The sequence below is a fragment of the Epinephelus moara genome, chromosome 8 (assembly GCF_006386435.1).
Source record: "Epinephelus moara isolate mb chromosome 8, YSFRI_EMoa_1.0, whole genome shotgun sequence".
Taxonomy (NCBI): Eukaryota; Metazoa; Chordata; class Actinopteri; order Perciformes; family Serranidae; genus Epinephelus; species Epinephelus moara.
Genome location: NC_065513.1, coordinates 22392773 through 22405208, shown reverse-complemented (window position 1 = coordinate 22405208; position 12436 = coordinate 22392773). Strand labels below are relative to the sequence as shown.

The 12436-nt window shown below is 40.5% G+C and overlaps 1 protein-coding gene across 2 annotated transcripts in view; it reads left to right on the top strand.

The window, feature by feature from the left end:
- Positions 1-12282, top strand: part of kntc1 (kinetochore associated 1) — a 30927-nt gene extending 18645 nt beyond the window's left edge. For both annotated transcript variants that reach the window (XM_050051712.1, XM_050051711.1), the window contains exons 43-62: positions 1817-1906; positions 2003-2168; positions 2504-2562; positions 2849-3065; positions 3152-3225; positions 3328-3538; positions 3811-3923; positions 4069-4124; positions 4389-4467; positions 4552-4676; positions 4784-4919; positions 5033-5128; positions 5955-6011; positions 6359-6413; positions 6607-6670; positions 7642-7771; positions 7889-7978; positions 9228-9382; positions 10535-10637; positions 10827-12282. In XM_050051712.1, the coding sequence (XP_049907669.1) occupies positions 1817-1906; positions 2003-2168; positions 2504-2562; positions 2849-3065; positions 3152-3225; positions 3328-3538; positions 3811-3923; positions 4069-4124; positions 4389-4467; positions 4552-4676; positions 4784-4919; positions 5033-5128; positions 5955-6011; positions 6359-6413; positions 6607-6670; positions 7642-7771; positions 7889-7978; positions 9228-9382; positions 10535-10637; positions 10827-10862 (2112 nt within the window). In that variant the 3' untranslated portion in view covers positions 10863-12282. The remainder of the gene's footprint in view (positions 1-1816; positions 1907-2002; positions 2169-2503; positions 2563-2848; positions 3066-3151; positions 3226-3327; positions 3539-3810; positions 3924-4068; positions 4125-4388; positions 4468-4551; positions 4677-4783; positions 4920-5032; positions 5129-5954; positions 6012-6358; positions 6414-6606; positions 6671-7641; positions 7772-7888; positions 7979-9227; positions 9383-10534; positions 10638-10826) is intronic.
- Positions 12283-12436: the final 154 nt, after the last annotated feature.

The following is a 12436-nucleotide window of genomic DNA, read 5'->3' as shown; positions in this document are numbered from 1 at the left end:
TTTAAATTCAATTCTGGATTTTACAGGGAGCCAGTGCAGCGAAGCTAAAACAGGAGAAATATGATCTCGTTTCTTAGTTCCTGTTAGTACACGTGCTGCTGCATTCTGAATTAGCTGGAGAGTTTTTAAGGACTTACTAGAGCTACCTGATAATAGAGAGTTACAGTAATCAAGAAAAACGCTCAACTATCAATCTACTTGAGTATCGCGATACTATGTTTTGTGATACTAAATCGATTCTCAAAAACACTATTGTTTTTTAATTAATTAATTTTCTGTTGTGTTTAAATCCTCAACCGCGTAATAACAATGTTGTATTCTTCAACTACAACGTAAGACCATGTCGCGAGAGTAAACACAAGGAACACAGGCCTATGAAATGGGAGAGAGTCATAAAGGACGCTCTGCTAGCTCATTAATTAAATTTTTATTGCTTTGCTTTCAGAATAACAGTATATTGAATTGTAACCTCTGTATTGTGATACATATCGAATCACCAGAACACAGTCCTAATATCTACATGCTAATATAGTGTAGCTTTTAAATAACAACAGATGTATTATTTACTTCCTGTTGCCAAACCAATCACTTGAACTTTACCCAGAATTCCTGACATTACTTGGTTTACACTGCAACTGCAAACAGATTCAAGACAACTCTAAACTCGACCACTGAAACAAGTAACCAACAGTTACCATGCAGGAGTTGTCAGTTACTGTTAATACGCAGTATCAGCAGTGAAAGTGAAAGCCAACCTCAGATTCACTCTCGTTTGTAATGTGCTATGTCCAGCTGGTATTTGACATTGCTGTATTTGTATTATTTCGTATCTTCCTCTTGAAAGTGTGCTGCTTAAGGTCCGGGACCTGGATCGATACTCACAAACATTCTGAGAATACTTTCAGAGAGCTCCTAACTCAGGTTAAGATTTCTAGCAAGGAGTCTGAGCTCAGGCATGATAAAGGAAACTTCTCAGAGAAACTCTGAGCAAGACACTGAGCAAGAAAGGGACAGAAACCTTAGTGTGGTCGACCCTGTCGCTAAGTATGACGCATTTCTTAAAAGAAGTGATTGGTTGCCCTTGAGCCTGCAGGGTGTTGAAATGCAGCGGAAACTGAAATGGGCTACATCACAATATGAGACTGAAAGTGCTATAATTAGTTGAGACTGACCCAAATCACTGCAGCACTGATGCGCTCTTGCCACTTGCTAGATATTTTAGTGCTCACTTTAATTTCTGACGTAATGTCATTATTTTGAGACGCGAGTACACCTCTAATGAGTTTGACCACAGACATTCTCCCTGCACAAACTCACTGTCATTTAGTGTTAAGAGAATATTTCTCCCCCCTCCCTGTCTTTACGCAATTTTTTCATCTGCTTAAGAAACTCTTGAGTCCTTTAAGAGTCCTCCTCCCTACTTGTAAAAGTTTTTCACCTTAGGAGTTCTTTTAAGGGCAAAGATGTTATGTTTACCAGGATGTAATTTGAACTGTAAAGGGAATTCTTCGAAAACATTATAATCCTAAAAAGTTTCTTAGAATTTTAGTCACTAGGAGCAACTCTTTGTGATAAGAAGCTCCGTGAATACGAGCACTTGTTGCTACCTTTTTATAAAGTGCTGACCACACCAAAATAAGGAAATACGGGCAGTCGCTGCAGATAAATACGTCACCACGCATTTCTAGTGGGACATGTGTGATGAGTGAGAGGGATTACTTTTGTACGAGTCCATACATTGCTTTTAAGGAAAATCCTTGGCTGTATACCAAAGTTTGGCTATTCACCTAACTTGCAAAATGCCTTTCTGCCACAGCTCAGCCCTTACAACTATGAGAGGCTCGAAGTCGTGCTGAAGATCATACAGGCTGCAGATGAGAATGTGACAACCTTCTCTGTTAGTCAGGTAAAAAAATAACACATTGGCACTTTAAAAATTAAATAGTTAATTGTCTCCAAAATCTATCGTGCAGACCAGCAGCCAGTGTCTTGTAATCCATAGGCGATGGGCCTCCTTCAGCACCTGAAGTCCTACAAGCGCGTCTCTCCTCCATCAGACGTGGAGAACACGTACCTTCTGGAAAACGGACTGCTGCCAAACTTCCTGTCCAACAGCAGACTGCCCTTCCACCTGCTCATGCAGACCAAACATTACTGGAAGATTATCTGTGAGTTAGCCACTGTAGTTGTCTTATTTTAACGTTTCAGTATTAACCCTGACAAACTAAAATTACTCAGATTTTGTTAGATCGCCACTGGTTGCCTGTTGGTATCAGGTGTAATCTACAAGGAGGAAATTGCACTAAAGTCATATGAGATCCTACTGTAACATAATGTCAGATATTTTACTGTGAGTGTGAGTGGGTGATAGACAAAACTTTAAACACCTGTAAATGTATTTGCCAAACCTGTTTTTATTATATATAATTTTGATGTATTGATATAAAGAGTTAATGAAATATGTGGAGACTATGGAAACTAAAATGTTCGTTTCTGTGTTTAGCTCCTGAGCTCAGTGAGGAGACCTTCCCTACACTTCTTCTGATTAGCAAACTGATGAAGGTAAAGCACACTCATATAAAAAGTAGCCTGAAGGCCTTTACACACCGGTGGCATCATAAATAAATGGCACGAAAATGTGAAATACTTGGCCGCAGTGTTCACAGTGAGGCGAATTTGTAACAGTTGCAACCCATGTTTAATAAAATGGTTGAATAGCATTATTTGCACAGGGGAAAAAAGCCACTGTTGTGTTAACGCCTGTACTCTGTATAATTGGAAAAAATAAAGCTTTATCCATAAAATTTGGCTGTTTTTAGGTGATTCACACCTTCCTTTTTCTTTCCAGGTGAGCCTCGACAAGTTATACATGTCAGCAGCGAACCATGTGTTTGAGAAGAAGCTGAAGCCTTTACTGTTAGAGCAGAGGAAAAAAGGTCAGGGCCATGGCTACAATAAGGAGACTTTCAAGGTGGCCAAGACGATGATGAAGTACATCCACTGCATCCAGAGCCCAGAGTGGGCGGCTGCCACAGCCCACAAGATCACCCAGGAGCTGCCACCAGGTCTGACCTGCAGATTAGATACCGCCCGCTGCTACACTGCTTGTGTGTTTATATGTGTGTGCTGAATTGTTTGTTGCTCTCTACAGGCCACGAGAAGACACAGTCTCTTAGGTTCTGCTTGGCTCTTGGAGATGCCTGGCTGAAGGATCCAAACCTTGAGGTCAGTGTTTGTGATTTTCACCTTACACCATATAAACTTTAAATCTCTCACATCTTTATGTGGTTAGTTTTTCATCATCTGCTCTGCTCTAATCCTGAGCAGGAGGCAGCGCGTGCCAGAGGGGAGACCTTTCTGTCCAAGCTGAAGCTGCAGTTTCAGCGCTCAGCTACTGAGAACACCTTGATAACCAATCAGCTGAACAGCCCGGAGCATCTGAAACTGACTGGGCTGCCAGCCAGGCTCATTGTGGCCCTGTATGAGCACAGCGGTGTGGAGCAGCGCTTCAGAGACTCAGGAGGTCAAACTTATCCTGGTGAGCACGCTTTGTCACAGCAGTCTGCAGGAAAAGCTGAAGTAAAGCAATGTGTCTATATAAGATCAGTTTATGTGCTGAAAATGGCTACTGGAATTAAAGTGTGTTACATTTTCCATTTTGCTTTGCACTGCTTTTTATGACAATGCATTTTTACCTTATTTTCTACTTATTAAAGCCACAATATCCTGCTTTATATTGTATATGAAAATGGTTTGACATGTTGTAACTGGGAGAAAGTAATTTGAATTGGATCATCTGCCTCTAAACAGATATACATGCAGTGGTTAAGGAAATAGCCATCATCAACAACGTGGATCTCCTGAAAATCCGCAACATGATGTTGGAGAAATGGATCTGCAAAACAGGCCCTGCTGTCACCAAGGTTTGTCTCTCTGAGCCTTATTTTTCATAGCCAGTCACAGTTTATGTTCATCACCTATTAATCTGCTTACGTTGTGTTTTATTAAATTTGGGACATTGAGTCGATCGTTAAGAAACGTGTCAAACATGTTTTTGCTTTTATAAAGGATATGGGTAATCCTGAATGTGTCAGCAATATCGAGGAGGATCCAGACTTAATGAGGTAGAGACATTGCTGTTACTTTTTGCAGCATTTTGCTTCTGAATAACCTTTTATGTTTTTTATAATGATAAAAATTACAATTAGTTAGTTTGTATCATCTGTTTGTAGAGAACTTTTTATGTACAGAATGAAACTGTCCTTTTCAGTGCCCTGTCTTAATTGTTTCTTTCACAGATTTATTTAACATCCACAATGATTGGACAAAGAGTTGTGTCACCAGAATGTGTCAGCTTCTTGTTTATTGTGTTTATGTGATGCTCTCAGGGTGGTGTACATGCTGCAGTCCTGCCCCATGGAGGACGCTGTCCGTCTTCTAAACCCTATCCTGTCTGCTGAAACCTGGGTGAGTAATAAACTGCAGTGAATCAAAATTGAAAATGTGTCCAGAGAAAGCAGCTGATTTCTGTTTTGGGGTTTCCTCCTGTAGCCCCTCAGCACTTCTGGGCCTCGTCTGACCTTCTGCCATCGGACGCGAGTGCTGCTTTGCCTCGTCCGCCTCGCTGATTCAGCCACTCTGGAGACTCAGTTGCAGATCCCCAGGACCAAAATTCAGTAATAGGAAATTCTTTTAATAGTCCTGATGGAATAATTAATTGCAAGTTAATTTAAGGGGTTTGTTTGTTTGTGTTGATGTTTCTGTATTTTATATTCACACGCAGATATTACCTGAAGTGCTACATCTTTGTCTCTCAACTGGAGGCATTGAACATCCCTTACACGGTGCAGTCTTTCCTCAGCAGTCCCAAAGAGGGACTGGTTAAAGGGCTGTGGAAGAACCACAGTCATGAGCCACAGGTACGTCTTAACTGAAAACAGCTACTAGTTACTTCATTTTAGCTTCATGGTGTTAGAAACATAAACACAAGCTGCACGCAGGAAAACTGAAGCTGAAAACTTTGTCCTTTCAGGCGGTGCGGTTGGTGGCAGACCTGTGCTTGGAGTATCAGGTGTACGACCCTCAGCTGTGGAACAGTCTGCTTCAGAAGCTGCTGGGCTTCAACTTGGTGAGGAGACGTGTATCAGAAAAATCTTTTTTATTGAGAGGCAAAGTCGCTCCCCATCTGGTGTCCCACATGAGACCCTATTTGGGAAAAAGTATGAATGGCTGTCAGTGGCAAGAAACCATTTTTTGATCCTGTTTGAACTGTGCCATGAATTACACATATGATATTTGTCTTTTTAAGAGATAATTCTACAAGTTGAGAAAGCCGCAGTTTGTCGTAGTTCTGTTTTGTGTGAAACTGCTCAGTGAACTCCATCTCTAGTCTCCCGCAATAGCCTATACATAATCAACTTGGCCACTACCTTGGCACATTTCATTTTTTTCTACCAGAACAAGGAAAAAATTTTGCAAGAGGTGAAAGATGCAGCAATGCTTGTGTGAGTATGTCCCGTTACAAAACACACAGGCATTGTGGCTTCAGCGAAAAAGCTCTGACATCACTTGCAACTTTTGGGTGTGTAGTCGTTCTAGTTATGTATTTTTGCCGTCTTATCATTCATTGTCTTTCTTCTTGACTTGCCAAATTTTTTATTTTAAACAGACAAACATCGTATGTGTAATTCATGGCACATTTCAAACAGGATCAAAAAAATTTTTTTTAAATAAGGTCCCATGTGTGGTCCCATACTGATCCACCAGAAGAACTTCACCTCTCTATTCTCACAAATAGTCTTCATTTCAAGAAGGCAAATTCTATCGAAAAATAATTGAAGGCTGTATCTCTCACACATGATGTCTGTCTTTTTAGTTTTTCTCCAGTCTATGTACAGTTGCTGAATGGAACATTAATAAAGACAGCTCTGTTGCATGTATGTTTTCCTCTTCAGATCAACCACCTCCAGAAGGTGCTCGAGGCAGCAGTGGCTGTGCCTGCTCTTTGGGAGGTAACGTCATCGCTTTCATTTCAAGGAATGCAAATAATGTCGTCATATCCTCCATTACTTCACCACATTTTTAGAAGTGACGTAAAATGTGGTCCCAGAGTGTGTATTAAATGTCTTGATTTTTACAAAATATTACAAGGAAAATATGTGAAACGCAACCTGCACCAGAGCCAAGACTCAGAGAGCCGGTTGATTACAGCAGGGACTTTGCAGTTAAATAGTGATGTAACCTCTAACTCATCTGACGTCCCATTGGAGCAGATGTGGAGCAAAAAAAACACAGCTACAGTAAACAAATGATAATAGAGAAGGGGTTGCAAAGCTAATTTTATTTATTTTCTCCCCAGATTTCTAGTTTCTCCAGGACCTGGAGGAGTATGATACTGGCACCTTTTGTCTCAGGTACTGATAATAGTGAATCCACTCCTGTTAACAGAACAGATTTATGTGTCCTGATGCTGACTGACCTTTATTATACAATGTTAAGGTAGATTAATTGACACTGATTGGCTAAAAGGTAATTTTTGAATTTAATAAACATGTTTGCTCTGTTCAGTACACCTCTCTAATGTCTGATCTGTTTTCTTTTTGACAGCTTCTGTTCCTCTGAGTCCTGATCAACAGGCAACGCTCTACAGGACCTTTGTTCTCCTCCTCAAGTATGCTTTACTCGTGTTCAGTTAGTCACCACCAACTGTTCTGAATACTTTAAAGAACTACCATGAACTGCTAGAATATGAACATCCAGTACACGCATTAGTATATTTAAAGAGGGCATGTCCAAAGTCCAGCCTGGGACCCAATTTGGTCTCGTAGACCAATTTTAAACGGCCCTCGGCTTGACTCTCAAAACATACTATATTCAATTTTCAATTCAGTTTTATTTATAAAGCTCAATATCACAAATCACAGTTTGCCTCAGAGGGCTTTATAGCATATGACATCCCTCTGTCCTTTGGGCACCCACGACCCGCGATCTGAGCGTAGCCACGATTTGAGGGGACCTGTCAGACAGTGGAGCACAAAGGCTCCGGAGAAGAAGCCTAGGTAGCGATATGCAGTCCAAGGCAAGCCCGAGCCAGTCCTAACTATAAGCTTTATCAAAAGGTAAAGTCTTAAGTCTAGTCTTAAAAGTGGAGACAGTGTCTGCCTCCAGGACTGAAACTGGAAGATGGTTCCACAGAAAATATATATGTGGCTTGTCACACAATATTGGTTAATCAAGCAAGATCACTCTGCATTTTTTCTCTTCACCTCACAATGGCAGGACAGTACTACAGTTTATAGACACGCTAGGAGTCGTGGGAAGTTTAATACATTTTTACTGAAAGACGAAAAAGTTGCGTTGCGTTTGTTTGTGATTTTTTATTTTTTTATTTTTAATAACCCATTTGATGCAGGAAGCAGTTGGCCCCTAGGTATTTTCACATTATCTAATCTGGCCCCCATTCATAAAGGTCACCATCTAACGCTTCCCTTAATTTATGTATCATTCTGTGCCAATTTAATATGTTTCATGCAGCCAGGTTTGATTTACTAAATGTTGGAATTTATGTCAAAAGGCAGCAGCAACCTAAATAATGTGTCATATTGTCTTCATGTTTATTCCAACTGTCTCTTTCTTTCCAAGGTGCCCTTTCCTGTTGAATCTGGACCTGATAGGAATTGCCAATCGCTTTGCACAGTTCAATCTTCCCGCCTTTGCCCTGGGAACTCTCCTTCTCATCCCCTGTGCCGATAAAAAGGCTCAGCAGATCCAGGTGAGTGAGTCCATGTCAATAAATCATATGAGAAGGAACTGTTTGCATTAGGACCTAAAGGGTACAGACCCTACAGTCACATCATCCTGACCATCACTCTGTTGTTGCTGTTTCCAGGGTTTTCTGTCTCAGTGTAACCCAGTCGCTGTCCTCGAGCAGGTGGAGGAGCTCATGAACACCGGGGAGTTAGCTGGCGTTCCCTCACAGGTTAGATGTGAATTTGCACTCTTTATACCACCTACTTTGACACTTCAACTTTTTTTACTGCTCACATGTAAACCGAAACTTTTAAGGTTTTTTCAGTGCTTTTATTTCAACTGCTATTTCAGCCTTTGGTATTTATATTTGGACTGTCACAGGATTTCAGCAAAACCTTTATAGTTTCAATATAATAATCAACATATAACATAAACTGTCGTTGAAACAGATCCTATGAGAAAGTATTTGCTGCCATAAATACTTTATTAGGAAAACATCGATAGCTTTTGTTGTCAGCCCTATGTCAGTAAAGGTGTTAAACAGGAAATTACATGATGAGATGGTGTGAAGATGTTAAAGGTGTTGACTTTGTTTAAAATATAGGTGAAAGGGGTGTCTCATGCACTGAAATGTATTTGCATTTTCCAACTTAATTGCCATTTCTTCTTGTTTAAATTATATTGACTTGTATTTAAGCAATATCACATGAGAGGGAGCGATGTTAGACTGTATATCGTCACGGGTGTGATTCGGTCGTAGGTACTCGGCCTGCGGCCTCGTGCCGAAGACAATTACAAAAAAAAAAAAACAGTTCTCCCGGTCTGTTGCCAGGCAACGCAGCACACACACCAGGAACTCACAAGCTACTTTGTATTTACATTCACACCAGGAACTCACAAGCTACTTTGTATTTACATTGATCTGCAACTTTGTCCAGTTGGGCTGATGAAACGTTGGAAAACCTGGATGTTGGCACGGCCGGATTCAGCTTCCACTCTCCCTCATCCTCATCAGTACTTCATCAGATGATCACTGATAATTCCTGACCGTGTTCGCATAATTTTTGCTCCTCTCCAGTTTGTCAAGGTCAGCTGATGTTACACAAACACACCTGGAGGTCTGCACAGAAGAGTCCTGGCTTTCCTTTTCTTTGTCCTCTCCTGACGACCACTCATAATTTAATTCAACTATAATTTTGGGGAAAATATCCATCTTCCTGGTGTAACGCTATAGTGTCAGTTTGCGTCAATGTAGTGAGTGTGACAGTTGGTTAATTAATGGTTGTATTTATATTTATAACACCTGTGAGCGGAGTGATTTTACTGTTACAAGTCCCAGTGATGTTATACTCTGTATCAGCACTGGGACTTGTAACAGTAAAATGCCTCTCGTCCAATCAAATTACTCGGTCGGAACTAACTGTTGTATAATACACATTATGATATGACTTCACATTATTGTGTCCGTGATTCCTCAGATCAGGGAGACTGTGTTGACGTTCATCAGCCAAAATGGACAGCACCAGAAACTGCTGAAGACCAAACATTTCAAGCATCTGAAGCAGCTCATTGTGTCGAATGGCCAACCTAACCAGGTGAAAGACTTGGTGGACTACCTGATCAGCCAGAACTGGTAAATTTGTTTTTCAGCACCAATTTAAGATTATTTAAATGGAATCTGGTGGCTTGAGCGATTTCAGGGGTGTTTCTGGTTAAACAAAATAATAATCATAATATATTTTAATTATAGAGCGCTTTTCATGGTCATTAGTTAAAAATGATCATAAAATAGACTACTATAAATACATACATCATTCACACATTAAAAGCTGTTTTGAAAAGATTAGTTTTAATGAGTGATTTGAATCGGGTTAGGTCGGTGCAGTCTTGAATGTGTTTGGGGAGAGTTCCAGAGGGAGGGAGCAGCTATGGAGAAGGCTTTGCCACCCCAGATCCGGTGCTTGGTCCTGAGTGGTGGAGTCAGGAGGTTGGCAACAGAGGAGCGGAGACGGCAGGAAGGAGTGTGGTCAGTGAGGAAGGAGGGGGCCTGGTTATGGAGGGCTTTATAGGTGAGGAGAAGGACTTTGGATTGGATGCATTGTGAAACAGGGAGTCAGTCGAGGTTCTGAAGGACAGGGGTGATGTGATCGCGGGAGGGGGAATGGGTGAGCAGACAGTCAGCAGAGTTCTGGATGTATTGGAGTTCATTTAGGACTTTGGATGGTGTACAATAAAGAATGGAAAAGGATCTTACTCTTTAAAAAAGGGGTCTATCTCTGTAGGGATCCTTTCCATAATGTTGTCAGACACTCATAATAACAATCTGAGCCTGTCAGTGGCAAAAACTTTTAGTAGATGTACATTTACAGTGCAAACATAGCCCAAATGGTTCAATTGTTGTCTTGTTGCGACGCTGCCGGCTGCAGCCCTCTTGCTCAGCACTTGACCAGCTTCAAAAAATTTTTGTCTCTATTAGTCTCATGGTAAAATAGGTCCAGGTTGAAAAATACCAAGGTTACTCACAACTGTATTTTGTCAGTTTTACATCAGACTTATCCCCTGAAGACACAGTCTGCATGTTTTTTGAGCTGACGAACTGTATTTGTGAGTTGAAACTGAGCCTTACTGCAGTTTAGACTAGATTCAGCTCTTCCAGTCCAGTGTAATTGCTCACCCCACCTAGTGTCTAAGGATGTTTGACAGATAAAGAGCAAAACAAAAACCACCCGTATAGGTTTGACCTTTCTAAATCTGAGATTTGTAAGTATTTTTATTTGCTCCTCAGTCAGGACGATGCTGACTCACTCGCTCGTGAGTACATGAAACACAGAGAGCATCAAAGAGGGAAAACGCTGACAAACGGCTCCCCATCACCAAGCTGCCTAAAGGTAAGATAATATCCTGGAGCCAGTTTAATCTGCTATACAGTGTAGAAATATTAAGTTTGTTTCATTGAAGTAGTTGTCTGTTCATCATAGTAGTTCAGATTGTGAACCTTTTTATTTCACCATTATCAGTTAATTGATTTGTTATAAAAACATAACAGACCTGTAATTCTACTTTAATTTGTTTTTCAGGAGTTTCTCAGCATGCAAAATGGAGTTTCAGGATGAACTGACATTATTTCTGCAGCCGTATTTATGTATTCTCACTTGGTCTCTCTTGGGCTGAGATGCAATGTTTGCACTTATCTATCTTCTTATTATCTATCGTGTAATATTTGAATAAATGCTTTTCATTATTCATTGTAAACCAGAATTCTTTAAAGAAAAACTGAGTGTAGAATCAGCAGATTGAAAGTCAAAGACCATTAATTGGTTTTATTTTATTCCTGGAACAATTGTGAAAACAAAAACAGTTGTCCAGGCCTGGAAATGGTTTGGAATTAAATTAATGTTTTGGAAAAGTTTTGAATTTTTGTTTAAAATATATTCAGAAAAATCCCAAGATATGTTTAACGTTACATGAAATAGCCCTGTATTAATGATTTAAAATCCAGTGCTGCACTGAGAGGTCATTGAACATACACATCGGTGTATGCAACTAGTCGGCAGCGGGAATATCTAACTAGTGAACAAAGTTAGCAAACGCTACCAGTTTGCTTATCCACACATGCCTGTGGAGTAAGTGTTTAATATGCATGTCTTTTGAAAGACAAATATAATACATGGCTTAAGAGTGTGCTGGGTGTGGCTCTGCACCAAAATGTTTGACATGGGGGAAAAGTTCTGGTCAGCCAGAAGGGGGAAACATCAAGACAAAGGCTGCTTAACAGACACACAGTGTTACCTTATTCCATGCTACATTTTTGCTACAATGCCTGTCTCAGGGCGGAGTACATTGCAGTAAGAACCTCATTATGGCGCCTTACGAGCACTATAAATGCCTACCTGTTCTCCCTGTGTCAGAGTGGGTTTTCTCCGGGTACTCCGGCTTCCTGCCACAGTCCAAAGACATGCAGATTGGGGATAGGTTAATTGGTGACTCTAAATTGTCCGTAGGTGTGAATGTGAGTGTGAATTGTTGTCTGTCTCCCTGCGATAATCTGTCCAGAGTGTACCCCACCTCTCGCCCAATGTCAGCTGGGATAGGCTCCAGCCCCCCTGTGACCCTCAAGAGGATAAGCTGTTAGAAAATGGATGGATGGATGGATGGATGGATGGATGGACAACATATAATACAAAAATCCACAATAAAATAACAACTATTCAAACATAGTGGCCTCTCAAGAAAAACCAGCACACGTCTCAGTCACCACATTTTTTATGATGCCCTTAAATTCATCAGTAGATGTAAGTGTTTCTAATATTAGATCTTTTTGAAGATTGTTCCATGTCCAAGGTACAGAGTAGGAGAATGCAGTTTTCCCCAGATCTGTTAAAACCGGGGGCCACTTTATTGTAGTGGCTAAATCATTAAAAGAGCCAACATGTTTCGACCACTGCTTTCACAGGGGCTTTAAAACATACAGTGGTGTGAAAAAGTGTTTGCCCCCTTCCTGATTTCTTACTTTTTTGCATGTTTTCCACACTTAAATGTTTCAGATCATCAGACAAATTTAAACATTAGTCAAAGATAACACAAGTAAACACAAAATACAGTTTTTAAATGAAGGGTTTTATTAATGAGGAAGAAAAAAATCCAAAGCTACATGGCCCTGTGTGAAAAAGTGTTTGCCCCCTAAACC